General features: G+C 64.8%; 1 protein-coding gene across 4 annotated transcripts in view; it reads left to right on the forward strand.

Moving 5' to 3' along the window:
- CCDC57 (coiled-coil domain containing 57) overlaps positions 1-13,930 on the forward strand; it is a 43,478-nt gene extending 29,548 nt beyond the window's left edge. For 3 of the 4 annotated variants that reach the window (XM_079797550.1, XM_079797549.1, XM_079797548.1), the window contains 4 exons: positions 1,247-1,341; positions 2,114-2,209; positions 2,630-2,843; positions 13,617-13,930. In XM_079797550.1, coding sequence (XP_079653676.1) covers positions 1,247-1,341; positions 2,114-2,209; positions 2,630-2,843; positions 13,617-13,825 — 614 coding nt within the window. In that variant the 3' untranslated portion in view covers positions 13,826-13,930. Of the gene's footprint in view, positions 1-1,246; positions 1,342-2,113; positions 2,210-2,629; positions 2,844-3,415; positions 3,559-3,869; positions 4,001-13,616 lie in introns of those variants that run through there. The other variant, XR_013815041.1, reaches the window with a different exon arrangement.
- The last annotated feature ends 638 nt before the right edge of the window (positions 13,931-14,568 follow it).

The raw sequence follows: 14,568 nt of genomic DNA on the forward strand, positions 1-14,568 counted from the left end.
AGGCAGGAGCCTCTTCAGTGAAAGGCTTGTCTTTGCCTCGAACCAGCTCTGCCCATTGTTGTTGTGCATCTACCTTAACACCCCTTGGCGTGAACAAGGCCCGAGCACACCTGATCCTGTGAGGGCTCCTGCACCTTCCCTCCCGGCAACCTTCCTCCCCACCTTCCTGTCCCCTCCCACCTCGGCATAACCCTCCCCCGCCCCTCCCCCATTCCAGTGCATAGAAGCAGCTGCATTTGAGCTCTTGCTCCCGGCATTGTTGTCAGTTTGGTTCAAGTAAACTCCTACCCATTCTCTTCTTCGTCAATGGGGTGGCCGCCCTGAACCCCACAGCACACCCACCTGCCACCCACCACTGAGGAGCCCAGCACGTCCCACCTTCAGCAGGTCCTGCCCCCCAGACCCCAGTCCAGCCAAACTCCCAGGCCCTCTGAGCCTGCTCCTGGCGTCCGTCCCTGCCAGGAGCGCCAGACCCTGGTGGCCGTTCGCGGCCTCTGCTGGGCACCTGTGCCAGGGCGGCTGTTACCACCTTCACCGCTGCTCCTGTGAGGAGTCGTCTGTGGGCGGCCTGCCTCTTCCTGGTGGATGTCAGGGCCACCGGCGTGTGCATCACCACGACCCTCCTGTGAGCGGATGGAGACCCCCCAAACGCCACACCCAGTCTCTAACGCGACGACGCCAGCAGTTACAGCCACAGAAGACTCGCTGGCGCGTCGGAAGCTCCTGTTTGACGGGGTCAACCCGCTGTGGAGAGACCCATCTCAACAGGAATGCATCTTGCAGTCCGTCCGCGTGCAGGCTTTCTAGGCGACCGAGCCCAAACCAGTGAATGAATGGAGTCGCTGGTGCCTCGGTCACGTGTAAGGAAGAGCGCTGAGCCTCAATGACGAGCCTCTCTTCAGGGGATACGGTCGCCCCTCAGTGTCCGGGTTCCAGGAACCCCCGCAGCCACCCAACCCCCAGTGCTCACTCCGCAGAGGAGGGGCCTGGAGGCGGAGAGCTCCCTGTTCCCGGGAGGGTGTCTCTGGGCCTGTTCACTTTGAGAAGCGGGAGGGGTGTGGCTGCAGGAGGGTGTCCGTGTGTCCGTGTGTCCGTGGGCTGTGGAGCCACAGGAACGCGGGGGCTTGCGCACAGCTCACAGCCATGCACCCCGAGGTCGCGGTGAAAGCGGTTGGGTTTGAAGGGGACGTGTGTGTATCCATGTGAGACATGCACACAGACCAACCCTTTCTCATCTGGTTTCCAGGGAAACCGTGTCACCCCTGCCCCAGCCCCGAGGCCCGGAAGCGCCCTGGCCCAGGCCCACCTTTGGGGCAGCTGCAGCCCCCCGTCACAGCGCAGGTACCTCTCCTTCACTAGGAAATGCGTGTCCAACAACTTGGCACTAATTTCCCAAGTGTCACATTTCCATTACAGAAACGTCAAAATACGACAATCTTCTCTTTGGCTAACAAACACAATCTTAAAGCCTTCCATTTTCAGCACCGAGACATAGTTACCCATAACACTTCATTGTTTCCTCCTGTTTATGAAAATTATAAAGTCTGTCATGCATACACTCTATAGCTTTACCCAGGGATCGGCTGCCTCCTGCACGCCCCACGCTGGGGATCGAGCCTGCATCCGGGCACGTGCCCTGATGGGGAATCGAGCCGTGACCTCCTGGTTCACAGGCCACGCCCCACCTCTGAGCCACGCGGCCGGGCGGTTTCTGTCTGTACCACGGAGTGCTGGGCGGTCCTGGTCCCACCTGATCTGTGGACGCTTTGCAGATATTTGCCCCCCAGTGTGTAGCTGCTCTTTCCAGTTTATTTTAAATGGATTAGAATTGGAGGGAGCAGGCGGAAGGCGGGAGGCCACGCGACTTCCAAGTTGGCTCGCTGCTGGGGGGGCACGAGGTGGGGCTGAGCGATAAGTGGGCGCAGGAGGGAGCAGAGCTGCGGGTGGGGGCTGGGTCCCTCCGGCTGGTGGGCACCGCGCGGGCCTCCCTTTTGGCTGATACCACACGGATAAGTCCCTCCCGCCAGCCGTTCTGTTTTGGAGTTTCTTCCTAACCTCGCGGGAGCCCCTCGAGGACCAGACTCGAGCCCCTTTCACGTGCGTTTCTGTGCAGGACGCTAGGAGCCCGCGGCCGGAGCCTTCCTCCAAATGCTCGGGGGAGAGCCAGCCCCGGGGGGCGCCGCCTGTTCGCAGACAGGGTGCCCGGCAGGTATGTGGGACTGGGGGCGGGTGCGCGTCTCCGGCGCAGTGCTTGCTGTCACCGGAGCGGCAGTCCTCGCCGTGCGGGTCCTCCCTTGGGAGTGGTGAGCTGTAGGGCAGGAGAGCGTGTCCAGCCAGAGCACTGGGCGGGGCTGGACCCTGGGCCCCTGGCGGGCGCTCAGCCCCACAGCGGCCCTGCCTGTTCGCACCCGGTGGAGTGGGGTCCCAGCAGGTGCCTTCCCTCCAGACCACCCGACCAGAGGCATCGGCTGGGCCATCCCCACACCCAGTGCACAGGGGGACCTCCCGGGCCCCCTCCTGCCCCTCGAGTCTCCCCACAGGCCACCCGCACGAAGGGGGACAGGGAGCCCCTTGTCTCCTCTGGGCTGGAGGGGGCCTCGAGGACGAGCCTTCGTTCTACCCTCTGTAGAAGCAGCACAGACTCCCCGCAGCGGCCTGCATGCCGGCTTGTCAGAAAGAGAACCGGTCCCCACAGCCACAGGCTCAGGGAGCCCGCCAGGACGCCGGGCACCACACCCAGGGGTCCTCCTCGCTCGCCAGCAGCTCCCTCCGGGACACGTGGAAGGTGCTCGAACTGGGATCCAGCCCGTCGGGCCTCACCTCCCAGGATGACTGGGCGCCAGGTGGGTGAGGGCACCAAGGGCACCGCCGTGGGCTTGGGGGGCACGCGTGGCCACGCCAGGTGACATTCCAGTCCAGGCCTCGCACTCAGTGTGGTCACCTGTGCGCCCAGTGTCCCTCCTCACCCCTGGTGCTGAGCAGACCCCGTTCGGTGTGCTGCCCGAGGCCAGGGCCTCCAGCACAGCGTCCGACAGGCGGGCCCCGCGACAGGACGTGGTCCGGGAGGAGCTGGTGCGGTGGACAGGCGGGCCCTGGGCGAGCAGCCTCTCGGCCAGACCGGCCCCGCCCGTCACGCCCCGAGGCTTCCCCGCCGGCAGGAAAGCCTGTTGGAAGGGCCCCCTGGGGGGCGCTGCGTGGAGCGGACGCAGCCAGAGGGCAGAGGGCCTGGCCGGTGTGGTGCAGGGGTTAGAGCGTCGGCCTGCGCACTGAGAGTTGCGGGTTTGATTCCCGGGCAGGACACACACCTGAGCTGTGGGTTGTTCCCCCGCCTGGTCAGGGCACGTGTAGGAGGCGACCAGTCCATGTTCTCTCTTCCCCTCCTTCCCTTCTACTCTCTCCAAACCAACGGGAAAAGTGCCCTCAGATGCGGATTAACAAAAAGAAAGAAGGGCAGAGGGAGGGGCGCTGTCAGGACGAGGACAGGCGAGAACTCGGAGCGTCTGGTCGGCACAGAGCGCCCGCGCCAGGCTCACCCTGCAGCCTTGGAGCCGTGTCCTGGTGAGCACCTCCCGCCACGGAGCTGGCCGCCATCTGTCCCTTCGAGGGCGGGTTAGGCTGTTCCAACCCAGGACAACAGTGTCACAGCGAGGGGGCCGTGCAGAGGTGGCCCCAAGGGCTACTCTGTCCCAAGTCTGACCTCGTTCAGTTTGGGCAGAGCCCCAGCTCCTCGCCTCTGCCTGTTCCGTGGGCGCGGGCCTGTGGCATGGGCGTGGGTGTGGGCCTGTGGCATGGGTGTGTCAATGGGCCTGTGGTGTGGGCACGGTCGTCCCGTGGACCCAGGTGTTTATTTTATTTTACTTTATTACTAGAGGCCCGATGCATGAAATCTGTGCAAGGAGCTCAGCCCTCGCAGCCCTGGCTTTGTCTGGAAGGACGTCTGGTCTAATTAGCATATTACACATTTATTATTATAGATTCTTTAAACATGCCTGCATGTTACACGTGCTTGTAGTTTGGATCTCTTTATAATGAAGAGTTTTAAGAGGGAGGCGTGGCCAACCGGGTGGGATGCTATGAGAGGTTGGTGAGGTGGCGGGAGTGTTCTCGGGGGGCTGTGGTCTCGGGGCGTGGTCGCGGGCTGTCTTCGTGGCGGGCTCCCAGTGGCAGCTCCAGGAACGGGGTGAGCAGTCGTAATTGCCTGCAGAACGTCTCTCGGGCGCGGGGCTGCTGATCGTACTCCCGGGGAGGGTTCTGCTGAGCTCTGGTGAAGACGCGGCTGCCCATGTAGGGCGTCAGCGTCTCCATGAAGTGCCGCCCGGGAGCCCTGGTGCCATGAGCAGAGCAAAGTGGCCATGGGCAGTGAGACAGGCTCTGGCCTCCACGTAACACTGACGGCTGGTACAGCGGGTATTTCTCAGGGTGACACTAGGCTCCTGGTTTTCAGGTGGGGCCAGAGCTGCCCCGCCCCTCCTGCCCGGCGCCCGCCACCCTCCCAAGCATCCAGGCTGCCCCTGTGCCCGTCTGGCCAGGTGCTGCTGTATTCCCCACGCAGGCTGGCCCCACCCTGGCCCGTTCCTGCCCGCACCTCAGACACCCCCTCACCTCCCGCTTCCTTCCCTGGCACCAGCCCGCGCCTCACGCTGCCTCGTTTATTTGGCTTCTGTTGTCTGCTGGGAGAGTGGAGGGTGGGGGGGTCATCCTTGGCCGTGACCCCTGGCTGGCACCGGCCGATCCCCAGCAGGTGCTGGGGGGTGCGGGGCCCTGGAAGGGGTGCCCAGGCTCAGCAGAGTGTGGGGAGGAGGAGCGCTCCGGCTGGAAGTGTAAGCGCTGTAAAGGCACCTGGCTCTCCACATCGACGTGGCCGCCGTGTGAGGGGTGGGCAGTCTGTTTTGAAGCTAAAAAAGTGGACTTGCAAGTTCTAGAGTAACAACATGCAGGGAAGGCGATGGCTAGGCCGTGGCCTGGCCGCGGGCAGTGGATCCCTCAGCCCCCCTCAGCCCCCCCTCAGCACCCTCAGCCCCCCTCAGCCCCCCTCAGCACCCTCAGCCCTCCCCAGCCCCCCTCAGCCCCCTCAGCCCTCCCAGCCCCCCTCAGCCCCCTCAGCCCCCCCCAGCCCCCCTCAGCCCCCTCAGCCCTCCCAGCCCCCCTCAGCCCCCTCAGCCCTCCCAGCCCCCCTCAGCCCCCTCAGCCCTCCCAGCCCCCCTCAGCCCCCCCAGCCTGGAGGCTGGTGAGGTCTCCGTCTGGAGCCACAGGCAGGGCCCGTGTCCCTCCCTCGCCCAGGCCGGGCGGATCGGCCCCGGTGCAGGCTGGACCCAGTGTTTACAGTCACAGGGTCAACCCGAGGGGGGATTTGAAAATACAAACTTCCAAGACAATTCTCTTCTAACCTCAAGAGAATCAGACTGGGAAGATATTCTTAAGCCACAAAGCCAGGCCGCCGAGCGGGTCAGATCACCTGGGACAGCACCTCCCTCCCCGCCCCTCTCACCCAACCTTTCGACCCCTGCTCTGACCTCTGGCACCTGCTCCTCAGGCAGCCCTGCCCGGAGCACCCGGAGGCTATGTGCCTGGGCGGAGGCCTGGGGGCCGGCGGGTCAGAGCAGAGGAGTGGGGGCTGGGAGTCCCCGCGAGCCTCAGCCTCCCTCAGCCTCCCTCAGCCGTGGCGCCCACCGCCCTCCCTCCTGTCCGCAGGCTGCGGCCAAGCCCTCTCGTCGTTGCCGGTCTGATAAGGGAGAGCTGGTGTCTCCTTACTGACCTCTTTCCAGCTCTTAGATCATGCGGGCTTTGTGTGTGGCTCAGGTGTTGTGCCCTTTGTCAAGGCGACTACGGAGCTAGCGACAGGAGACAGTGCCTGCTCACTGTATGTCCGAAAGTCAGGGCACCAGGAGGGAAGCGTCCAGAGGGGACAGCGCCCAGGCTCTGGGGGGGCCGGAGGGAGACTGGACACCCCTTTGTACAAGTGAGTGCCCTGTGGGGGGGTAAAGAGGGGGGGCAGCTCGCCACCTGTGCCGGCCGAGCGCCAGGCGTGGTCCGGTCACCTGCAGGGACCTGATCCCGTGGCAGCTGACGCCACAGCTCCCAGGCTCCCATTTCCCAGTGAGGACACCGAGGCCCCGGCCCCGAGGGACCGCCCGGCCGAGGAGCACGCAGCCAGAGTCCCAAGTCCCAGCCTCCGTCCACTCCCCAAGTTCCGGAGGGGGGCGGCCACGCGGCCAGAGGGTCAGACAGCTGATGGCGGGAGCCCTGAGGACTCACTGCTGGGCCAGCCTGGCGGGCAGGTGGCCGCTGCCCCGTGGGGCTCGGTGTCCCAGGGCCGGGGGAGGTGCCACCTGCTTCTCCCACGAGCACCTGCTCCTCCCGGGAGGAGTGAAGGGCACAGCTTCCCGAGGGCGCGGTGCTTGTGTTGGCTTCTTTCTTTGAAATGTGGTCTTTTTGTAAATTCCACCAGTTTCTCTGGAATTGGACGCATCTGCTTTAGGAAGGGTTGCGTCAGACGTGGAGGTGCGGGCTGCGCAGGGAGGCAGTGCAGCCAGGCCCTGTGGGCAGCTGTTATCTGAGGACCCAGATAACAAGCAAAACAGAAGCCTCTTGCCACAGCCCGTGTCCCGGAGCCCACGCCTCTGCACCCTCTGCACCGCCTCCCCCCGGGCCCTTTCCCAGCAGTCCTGGCAGTCCCGGGGTCACCCACCCCAGGTCACGCGGCCCCCAGACCCCGAGTCCACCGGGCAGGGCCCAGCACCCGGCCCATGGGCCTCAGCAGCATCAGGCTGAGTGACTGCCGGGCCACGGCTTCGTCCCGCGGGTCAGTCGACAACACCACCCCATGCTGCCCCTGTGGCAGGGCGGGTCCAACAAGCCACATCTTCCCGCTTCGTAAGAGCTGGGCCTCTTCCTGCAGGGCCACCAGGGCCGAGGGCGGCCCACACCCCGTTTGCTTGAGAAGCCCCGAGCAGTGCGGGTGCACCTGCCTCCAGGATGCGGGGCCCAGAGTGGGTGAGGGACTGGCCGTGCGCCTGGCCTTTCTGCTGTCCTCGCTCCTCGGAGAGTCCCCACGGCCCTCCACTCTCACACGTCCCCTTGTCCAGGATGGGGACAGCCCAAGGCCATGCACCAGGTTCTGGGAGCGGACCACAGGGATCACTCCTGCCAGCGCCTGCCCGCCGGCACCTCTCACCCGCAGGGCCTCTGACACGCCAGGCTGACCTGTGCTGCGCTGCCTGGCCTGGGACCTGCCACCTGCCGCCTGGAGCTCCTGAGCACTCCCTCGCCCACGCTGCCTGTCACGGATCTTTAAGTCTTTGCCAAACCCACAGTCAGAACCGACTCCGTTCTGCTTGATCACTGGAACCTTCCCACCGAGTCTGAACGGCCACTGCCTGTTCATGACGAGCTTGTTGGTCTCTGCAAGTCGCTGGCTCTGCCAGGAGGCTGCCGCACACCCCCGCCCCGCCCCCCCCCCCCCCCCCCCCGCAGCTCCTGGGCCTGCTCTCTCCTGGGCTCTGTGCACGACCAGCCCTCCCAGCGCAGCATGAGGGAGCCAGGCCCTCCTCTGCTCCCCCCTCTCCTCCCACCTTCCTGCTCCCTCAGTCCCTCTTCCCAAGTTTCTTGTCACTCATGTGGAGACTGCCCCCTTCTGCCCTCATGGCAATGGAGTCCCCAGTGGGCGAGTTCCCACATGGGCGAGAAGCTGGGAGGGATGCTGAGCTGCACCTCATGGGTTCTGAGTGTGCAAAGGATGTCCCGCACTCATCAGCCCCACGGCCACGGTGAACGCCCGGGTAGAACAGCGCCTCTGCCTCAGCTGCCTTTCCTGTAGAATGGGTGTCAATAAACAGCAAGGCCCTGGCTGTGGGGTTCAGTGGATAGAGCAGCAGCCTGTGGCCTGACGGTCCCAGTTCCATTCCAGTCAAGGGCACGCACCTCGGTTGTAGGCTTGATCCCCGGCCCTGGTAGGTGTGTGTGCGGGAGGCAACCAAGCGATGTCTCTCACATCGATGTTGCTCTCTCTGTCTCTCCCCCTCCCTTCCCCAGGTGAGGATTAGCAAACAAACAAACAAACAAAGTAAGTAAATGGTGTTCAATGTTAGCTGTGATTCAGAAGGCCAAAGTGGAAGGCACTGATTTTCTCTTTGAGATCCAAAGCGAAGAAACAGCATAAATGGATGGAGCTATAAGAAAGGATTTCACCTGTTACAGAGGGGAAGGTGGGGGAGTGCGTGTGCTAGAAGTGTGCAAGTTCAGGATGGAGAGCACATTACAGAGGCGGCCGGTCAGTCCGCGAGGATGGACAGCACGTGACAGAGGCGGCCAGTGGGTCCGCCAGGATGGACAGCACGTGACAGAGGCGGCCAGTGGGTCCGCCAGGATGGACAGCACGTGACAGAGGCGGCCAGTGGGTCCGTGAAGATGGACAACACGTGACAGAGGCGGCCAGTCAGTCCGCGAGGATGGACAGCACGTGACAGAGGCGGCCAGTCAGTCCGCGAGGATGGACAGCACGTGACAGAGGCGGCCAGTGGGTCCGCCAGGATGGACAGCACGTGACAGAGGCGGCCAGTGGGTCCGCCAGGATGGACAGCACGTGACAGAGGCGGCCAGTCAGTCCGCGAGGATGGACAGCACGTGACAGAGGCGGCCAGTCAGTCCGCGAGGATGGACAGCACGTGACAGAGGCGGCCAGTCAGTCCGCGAGGATGGACAGCACGTGACAGAGGCGGCCAGTGGGTCCGCCAGGATGGACAGCACGTGACAGAGGCGGCCAGTGGGTCCGCCAGGATGGACAGCACGTGACAGAGGCGGCCAGTGGGTCCGCCAGGATGGACAGCACGTGACAGAGGCGGCCGGTCAGTCTGTGAGGATGGACAGCACATGACAGAGGCGGCCAGTCAGTCCGCGAGGATGGACAACACGTGACAGAGGCGGCCAGTGGGTCCGTGAGGATGGACAGCACGTGACAGAGGCGGCCAGTCAGTCCGCGAGGATGGACAGCACGTGACAGAGGCGGCCAGTGGGTCCGTGAGGATGGACAGCACGTGACAGAGGCGGCCAGTGGGTCCGTGAGGATGGACAGCACGTGACAGAGGCGGCCAGTCAGTCCGCGAGGATGGACAGCACGTGACAGAGGCGGCCAGTGGGTCCGTGAGGATGGACAGCACGTGACAGAGGCGGCCAGTCGGTCCGCGAGGATGGACAGCACGTGACAGAGGCGGCCAGTGGGTCCGTGAGGATGGACAGCACGTGACAGAGGCGGCCAGTCAGTCCGTGAGGATGGAGCACCTGGACCTCCAAGATCCTCTGTGCAGAGGCCTGAGAAACCTGCAGCCACCGATGACCTCCCAGGAGCTTTGACCAGATACAGGCGGACCCAGTACTGCCCCCTACAGGAACCACCGGCGTAGAACAGCTGAATTGTTTCTTTCCCCCAAAATTCATGCAAAACGCTAACCCCTAGGACCTTGGGGCACAACCACTTCAGAAACAGGGTCGCTGAGACGCAGTTTGTTAGGAGGACGAGCTGGAGCCCCGCTAGTGTGGCGTGTCCTGATAAAGAGGAAGGTCGGGCACAGACACGCAGGGAGGACTCCGTGTCCACGTGAAGGCAAAGGTTGGGGTGAGGGGTCTAAAGCCAAGGAGCCACGGGAGCTGCGAGGCTGGACCGACTGCCGCGGCCTCAGGAGCCACCTGCGGACGCCTTGGTTTCAAAGCTCCAGCTCCGACGGCGGGACAACCAGTGTCTGTTGTTTAAGGCCCCCCCAAAAGAAGAGCTGGAAACCTCGGGGGTTTTATAGAGGATGCTTCTGTTTTTTAAATATTGGCAACTAATTAAAAAACCAAAACAAAGTGTGGGCCAAATGGCAGCTCAGTTCTGTAGCTCCCAGTCCTGGGAGCCAGCCCCGGCCAGCCTGGGTGGCTCCTGTCAGCGGCCGCAGGCTCTGGGGCCCTTCCCAGCCCCGCACAGCTAGGCTGCACCCGATAGCCAATAGCCGATAGCCGCGGTTCAGGTTCACCGTGAGGCCCGGACGCCCTCCCATCCGCTCCTCCTGGCGCCATGTGGGCTCTGAGTGGAGCATCCCAGGCCTTCCCCAGCCACTGCTCTGCCCGCCCGGCCGAGCCATCGGCCCCCCCCGACGCTTTGTGTTTCTCCTGAAGCCGCTGGGCGGGACGGTTAGGAGAGGAGCAGTGGTGGGGATGCGGGTGGTGAGGACAGAGACAAGGTGGAGCCTGGCAGGACAGGTGTGACCCATGACCCCACCGAGGGCGGCTTCCCTGCACCAGGCAAAGTGCTCCCTGGGGCCTGGGCGTCCCTGCAAGGCTCCTGGCTCCGCCCACCGCAGGGAGGGAGCCGACCCAGCACACCTGCTGGCGCCCACTGCGAGGGAGGCCCAGGCGCACAGGGCGCCTCCAGCTTCGAGGCCGGCTGGGGGGAGGCAGCCCAGCACGCGTTGGCGCCTGTCCAGCTGGAGGGTGTTTGTAGAAGGAACAGGAAGAAGAGGGAAGGGGAAGCGAGAACGACGGAGCTTCGTTATAAACAGTTCTTCCGGCAGGGTCCGTGGTGCTGGTGCGAGGACTCTGCACCCCAGACCCGGGCCTGTCGCTGTTCTGGGTCCCAGCGTGCCCTGGGCACGGCGGCTACAGGGCCGACCTGGGCGAGCGGCTCCGGCCTGCCCTTCCTGACCGCTACCACCTGAGGCTCGCAGCGACGTGCCGTCTTCCCTAAACTGAGAAGCAGATGATCAGACCTCCGCTGGTGCTCTTCTCGAAGTTGTGATGACACAGCGATGGCCACTTAGGAAACAGCTTGTGTCGTAATAACTTTCAAAACGGAGCAAATGCTTTAAGCAGCAGCCAAATCAGCTTGCTCCTCGGGGGTGCTTATGCTGAGGCCACAGCGCGGCCACCACTCCCGGCTGCCTCTTGCCAGCCTGTTGCCAGGACAGCCAGGCCCGGGACACAATGCAGGAAACCAGTGTTCAGACACGGGCTGTGCTCGCCAGGGCTGAGGTCCTCGCACGGAGGGAACCCGTGGGCAGAGGGCCCGCAGGCTTGCACTGCAGTCCGGCAGGAAGGAGGTGGCACAGGCACAGCCTGACTTATTGGGAAAGAGCGTAGGTTCCCAGATTTGTTTAATTTCTGGTGTGACCCTGAGCCCCACAGTGCCTGGGAGGCCCAGAAGCCCCCCCCCCCCCAAGCCTTTGCCAGCAGGAGCCAGGAGGGCTGGCACCTCCAGTAGCCCAGCCCAGCCGGGAGGCATCGCCTCCTTACACTCTTTGCTCTTCTGGGCTCCCTGGCCGGCCTCCGCCTGCACAGCCCTGGGCTCTGGGTGGAAGCGGCAGGGTGTGCACAGAAGCTTCACCTGCATCCCTCCGGCAGCAAAGGCCCAGCGCGGCCTGGCCTCCTCGCGAGCCCAGCTCCCGGGGCCTGAGGGGCCACAGCCGCCTGCTCCTCACTGGGGCAGAGATCGAACAGGGAGCCCCCAGCTCACAGGGCCTGGAGCTCTGCCAGGTCTGCGTGGTCCCTGCACGTGCTGCAGGCCTGGCCACCGTGCTGGCCCGAGGGGCCCCAAAGCAGCCGGGGGTCAGGGAGCACCTTGAGTGGGACGGGCAGCTGGTGCGCAGGCCGACGGGCAGCCTCCTGCGCAGCCACATTTCTGTGCAAAAGGAGAGGGTTGCCTCACTGATGCTGTCCTCCCGCCAAGAGGAGCAGAGAGCAGCGTGGCCGTGTGTGGCCTGGCGTGCACACGGCGGGCGGGTGGGCGGGCGTGGGGTCCCGGTCCTGCTGGGCGCCGGGCCCTGAGCCGGCCTCGCCGACCCGGGTGCAGCCCCAGGGGCCTTGCCTGAAAGTGTATCTTTCATGAATTTTACCTCGTTCCCAGTTTCAGGCTTAGACCCCTCAATCACTGATCAGAAAGGGGTTTCCGGGCGAGGAGACCTGGTGTTGAACTCGGCATGCGGGGCTCCCATGTGAGCAGAAGTCTCAGCAGAAACCTGAACATGGGGAACCCCGGGGAGCCAGGCCTGGCTGGGGAGGCCTGGTCTTGGGTCTTGCCCAGCCCCAGCCCAGGGCAGGCTGTGGAGAGCCAGGGCAGGCGTGGGCTCCGTGTCCCCCGCCCCCAGCAGCCCAGCGGCCACACGGTGCGGGGACCAGCGCTGCCCGACAGGACACTGGCCACTCCACCTCCCAGCAGGTCCAGGGACCTGCCCAGGCCACACACTGGGCTTGGTCAGCCCTGAGAGGGGCTGGGCGACCCCCGTCCTGCCCGGGCTCAGAGCTGGGGGCGCAGGCGTCCAGGGAGGAAGCAGGAGGCAGCCCTGGGCTGGGCCACCCCCCAGGGCCAGTTCAGAACCAGAGCCCAGATTCTCTCTGGGCTGAGCTGGCAGAACAGGTCCGGTGAGAGGAGCAGGCAGATGGCAGCGGGGCAGGTTACTGTCTGAGCGGGCCCAGCTCTGATCACTCAGGTGGAGGCCACACGCGTGTGCAGGGGGCAGCAGGCCTGTCAGAGCTGAGGGACCGACGCCTCCTCAGAGGGGCAGACACCCGAGCCCCCCTTTCCTCTCCCGTGGCTCGGAGCTCCCTCCAGCATCACGGGGAGTCAGCCCCCTCAGAGGCAGTGCGTCTGGGCCGGGCCGACCCTGCTCCTCGCCTCTCCCCATCAGCCGGCAGCGGCTCACGGTGAACTGGGGCCGGGCCCGGGGGTCCCAGGGAGGCTCAGGCCCTCGTGTTCGGGGGGAGGTTCCCTGTGTCTCAGTGGTCAGAGTCCTGACCTTGCCCCTTCCCACTGGCAGTGCCTTCCAGAAGGAAACCAAGCAAGCAGAGGTCAGAGGTCGGTGCCCTGGTGAGGTCAGGAGAGGGGGCGGGGGTCTGTGTGTAGAGAACCAAGGACACATCCAGGGACTTTGCGTCCTCCGCCCCCAGGACTAGGCGCTGGGCCGGCAGCAGGAGGGTTAGGGATCTGGGCACGCCTGGCAGACCTCTGCTCACAGGCCAGCGGGTCACCCTGGCTGCCTCCCCAGCCCCAGCCCCAGCCCCAGCCCCGTGCCAGCCCTGCCCTCTTCCTCCCAGTGCCGGCGGGCCCTTCCTCGTCCTCCAGTCCCACCTGTGCCACCTATGGCCACGTGCTGGGCAGTCCCTGCAGACCTCACTCCCACAGCGGCCACCGGGCAGCCTGTGGGTACCACCCGCCTCAGCCCCCCTGCCCATAAGGGAGGCCAGTCCTGAGCTCCGCCCTGAGGGCTGCTTTTTTCATCGTATCTCATTTTACAGAAGAAATACATTCTTAGTTCCAAAATGGAAGTCTGAAGGATAAAGTTCAGACTGCTGGGCAATGGGAGATGGATGTCCGGCAAGCACGGCCCGTGGGCAGGGGGATGTGACAGCCAGGAGTAAGCCAGCCATTAGCCTGCCCCCCCCCCCGCCCCCCCGCCGGGCCATTAGGAAATGGTTCTGACCCGAGATGGAGTGTTCGGGCCTGATGTCCTGAGTGCCAGTGAGGGGCAGGCCCGGGCTCCTCACCGGACACCAGGGTGGGCCGTGGGCCCTGAGGGTCGCCGCAGAGGGCTCTGGCCTGCGGGACTTCCTGCTGCAACTAACAGGCCTCCTCGTTTCCCTCCACCTGGCAGAGCTCACCGCGTCTCCAGCCGCTGACGGCCCAGCGCGGGAAGATGGGAACCCCGTGGGGCCGCGTGCCACCTTCTCCATCAAAGGGATGAAGATAGAAGCCCAGGCCAAGGCCAAGGCCAAGGCCACCAGACCCTCCAGGGCTCACCCTGCAAAACCTAAAGGCTGCCAGCAGCACCCCAAGATCCGGAACTACAACCTCAAGGACTGACCCCCCCTCTTCCTAGTGGGTTTGGGGGCCTGTGTTTTCATCTCCAGAGCAGAGGTGTGTGTGTGAGGCGTGTGCACACCTGGGGGGATTGTGGCTGCAGCTCATGCTCCCCAATGCTGTTGGGGAGTCTCACAGGCCTAGCGCAGAGCTCATTAAAGCCACGCCTCCCCCTCCTGCTGGCCCGGGCTTTGTTTATCTTCCTACTTGGGAAAAGGGCATCACCTGTGTCACCGCCCACCCGCACGCTGCTGGGCGCAGAGCGTGGGATGCCCACCCGCAGCACCCATCCCCAGAGCACCGCAGGCGGGGACCTTCCGCAGTGAGAGCTGGAGCTGGGTGACCCACGTGCCCTGTGCTAGGTGCTCAGGGGGTCCAGACCCGGCACCACTCACTCTACGTGCACAAAACCCACTCCCTCCCCGCCAGGAGGCCGTGTCTGAGAACCCTGCTGCGGGTCCTCACTCGGGGGCCTCTGGAAGGTGGTGCTGGGCTCCTGGCTCGTCCAGAGCCTCTGACTTTCTCCCCTGGCATCCGCACCTGAGCGCATAGCCTGGGCGTCCCCCCCCCCCCCCCCCCCCGCCCCACGCCCGCCTGCAGCCTGAGACTGGCCTGTCCCACCACCGGGAGGTGGCTGTGCCTTCAGGCAGCCAGGCACACAGCGTCTCCAGGAGGGTGGGAGGCACTGGGGGGCCGGCTGCACCCACCCCACCTGCTGTGTGCCTGGGGTGGGGGGGGCATCGTGT

Source organism: Cnephaeus nilssonii, assembly GCF_951640355.1.
Source record: "Cnephaeus nilssonii genome assembly, chromosome: 19".
NCBI classification, from domain to species: domain Eukaryota; kingdom Metazoa; phylum Chordata; class Mammalia; order Chiroptera; family Vespertilionidae; genus Cnephaeus; species Cnephaeus nilssonii.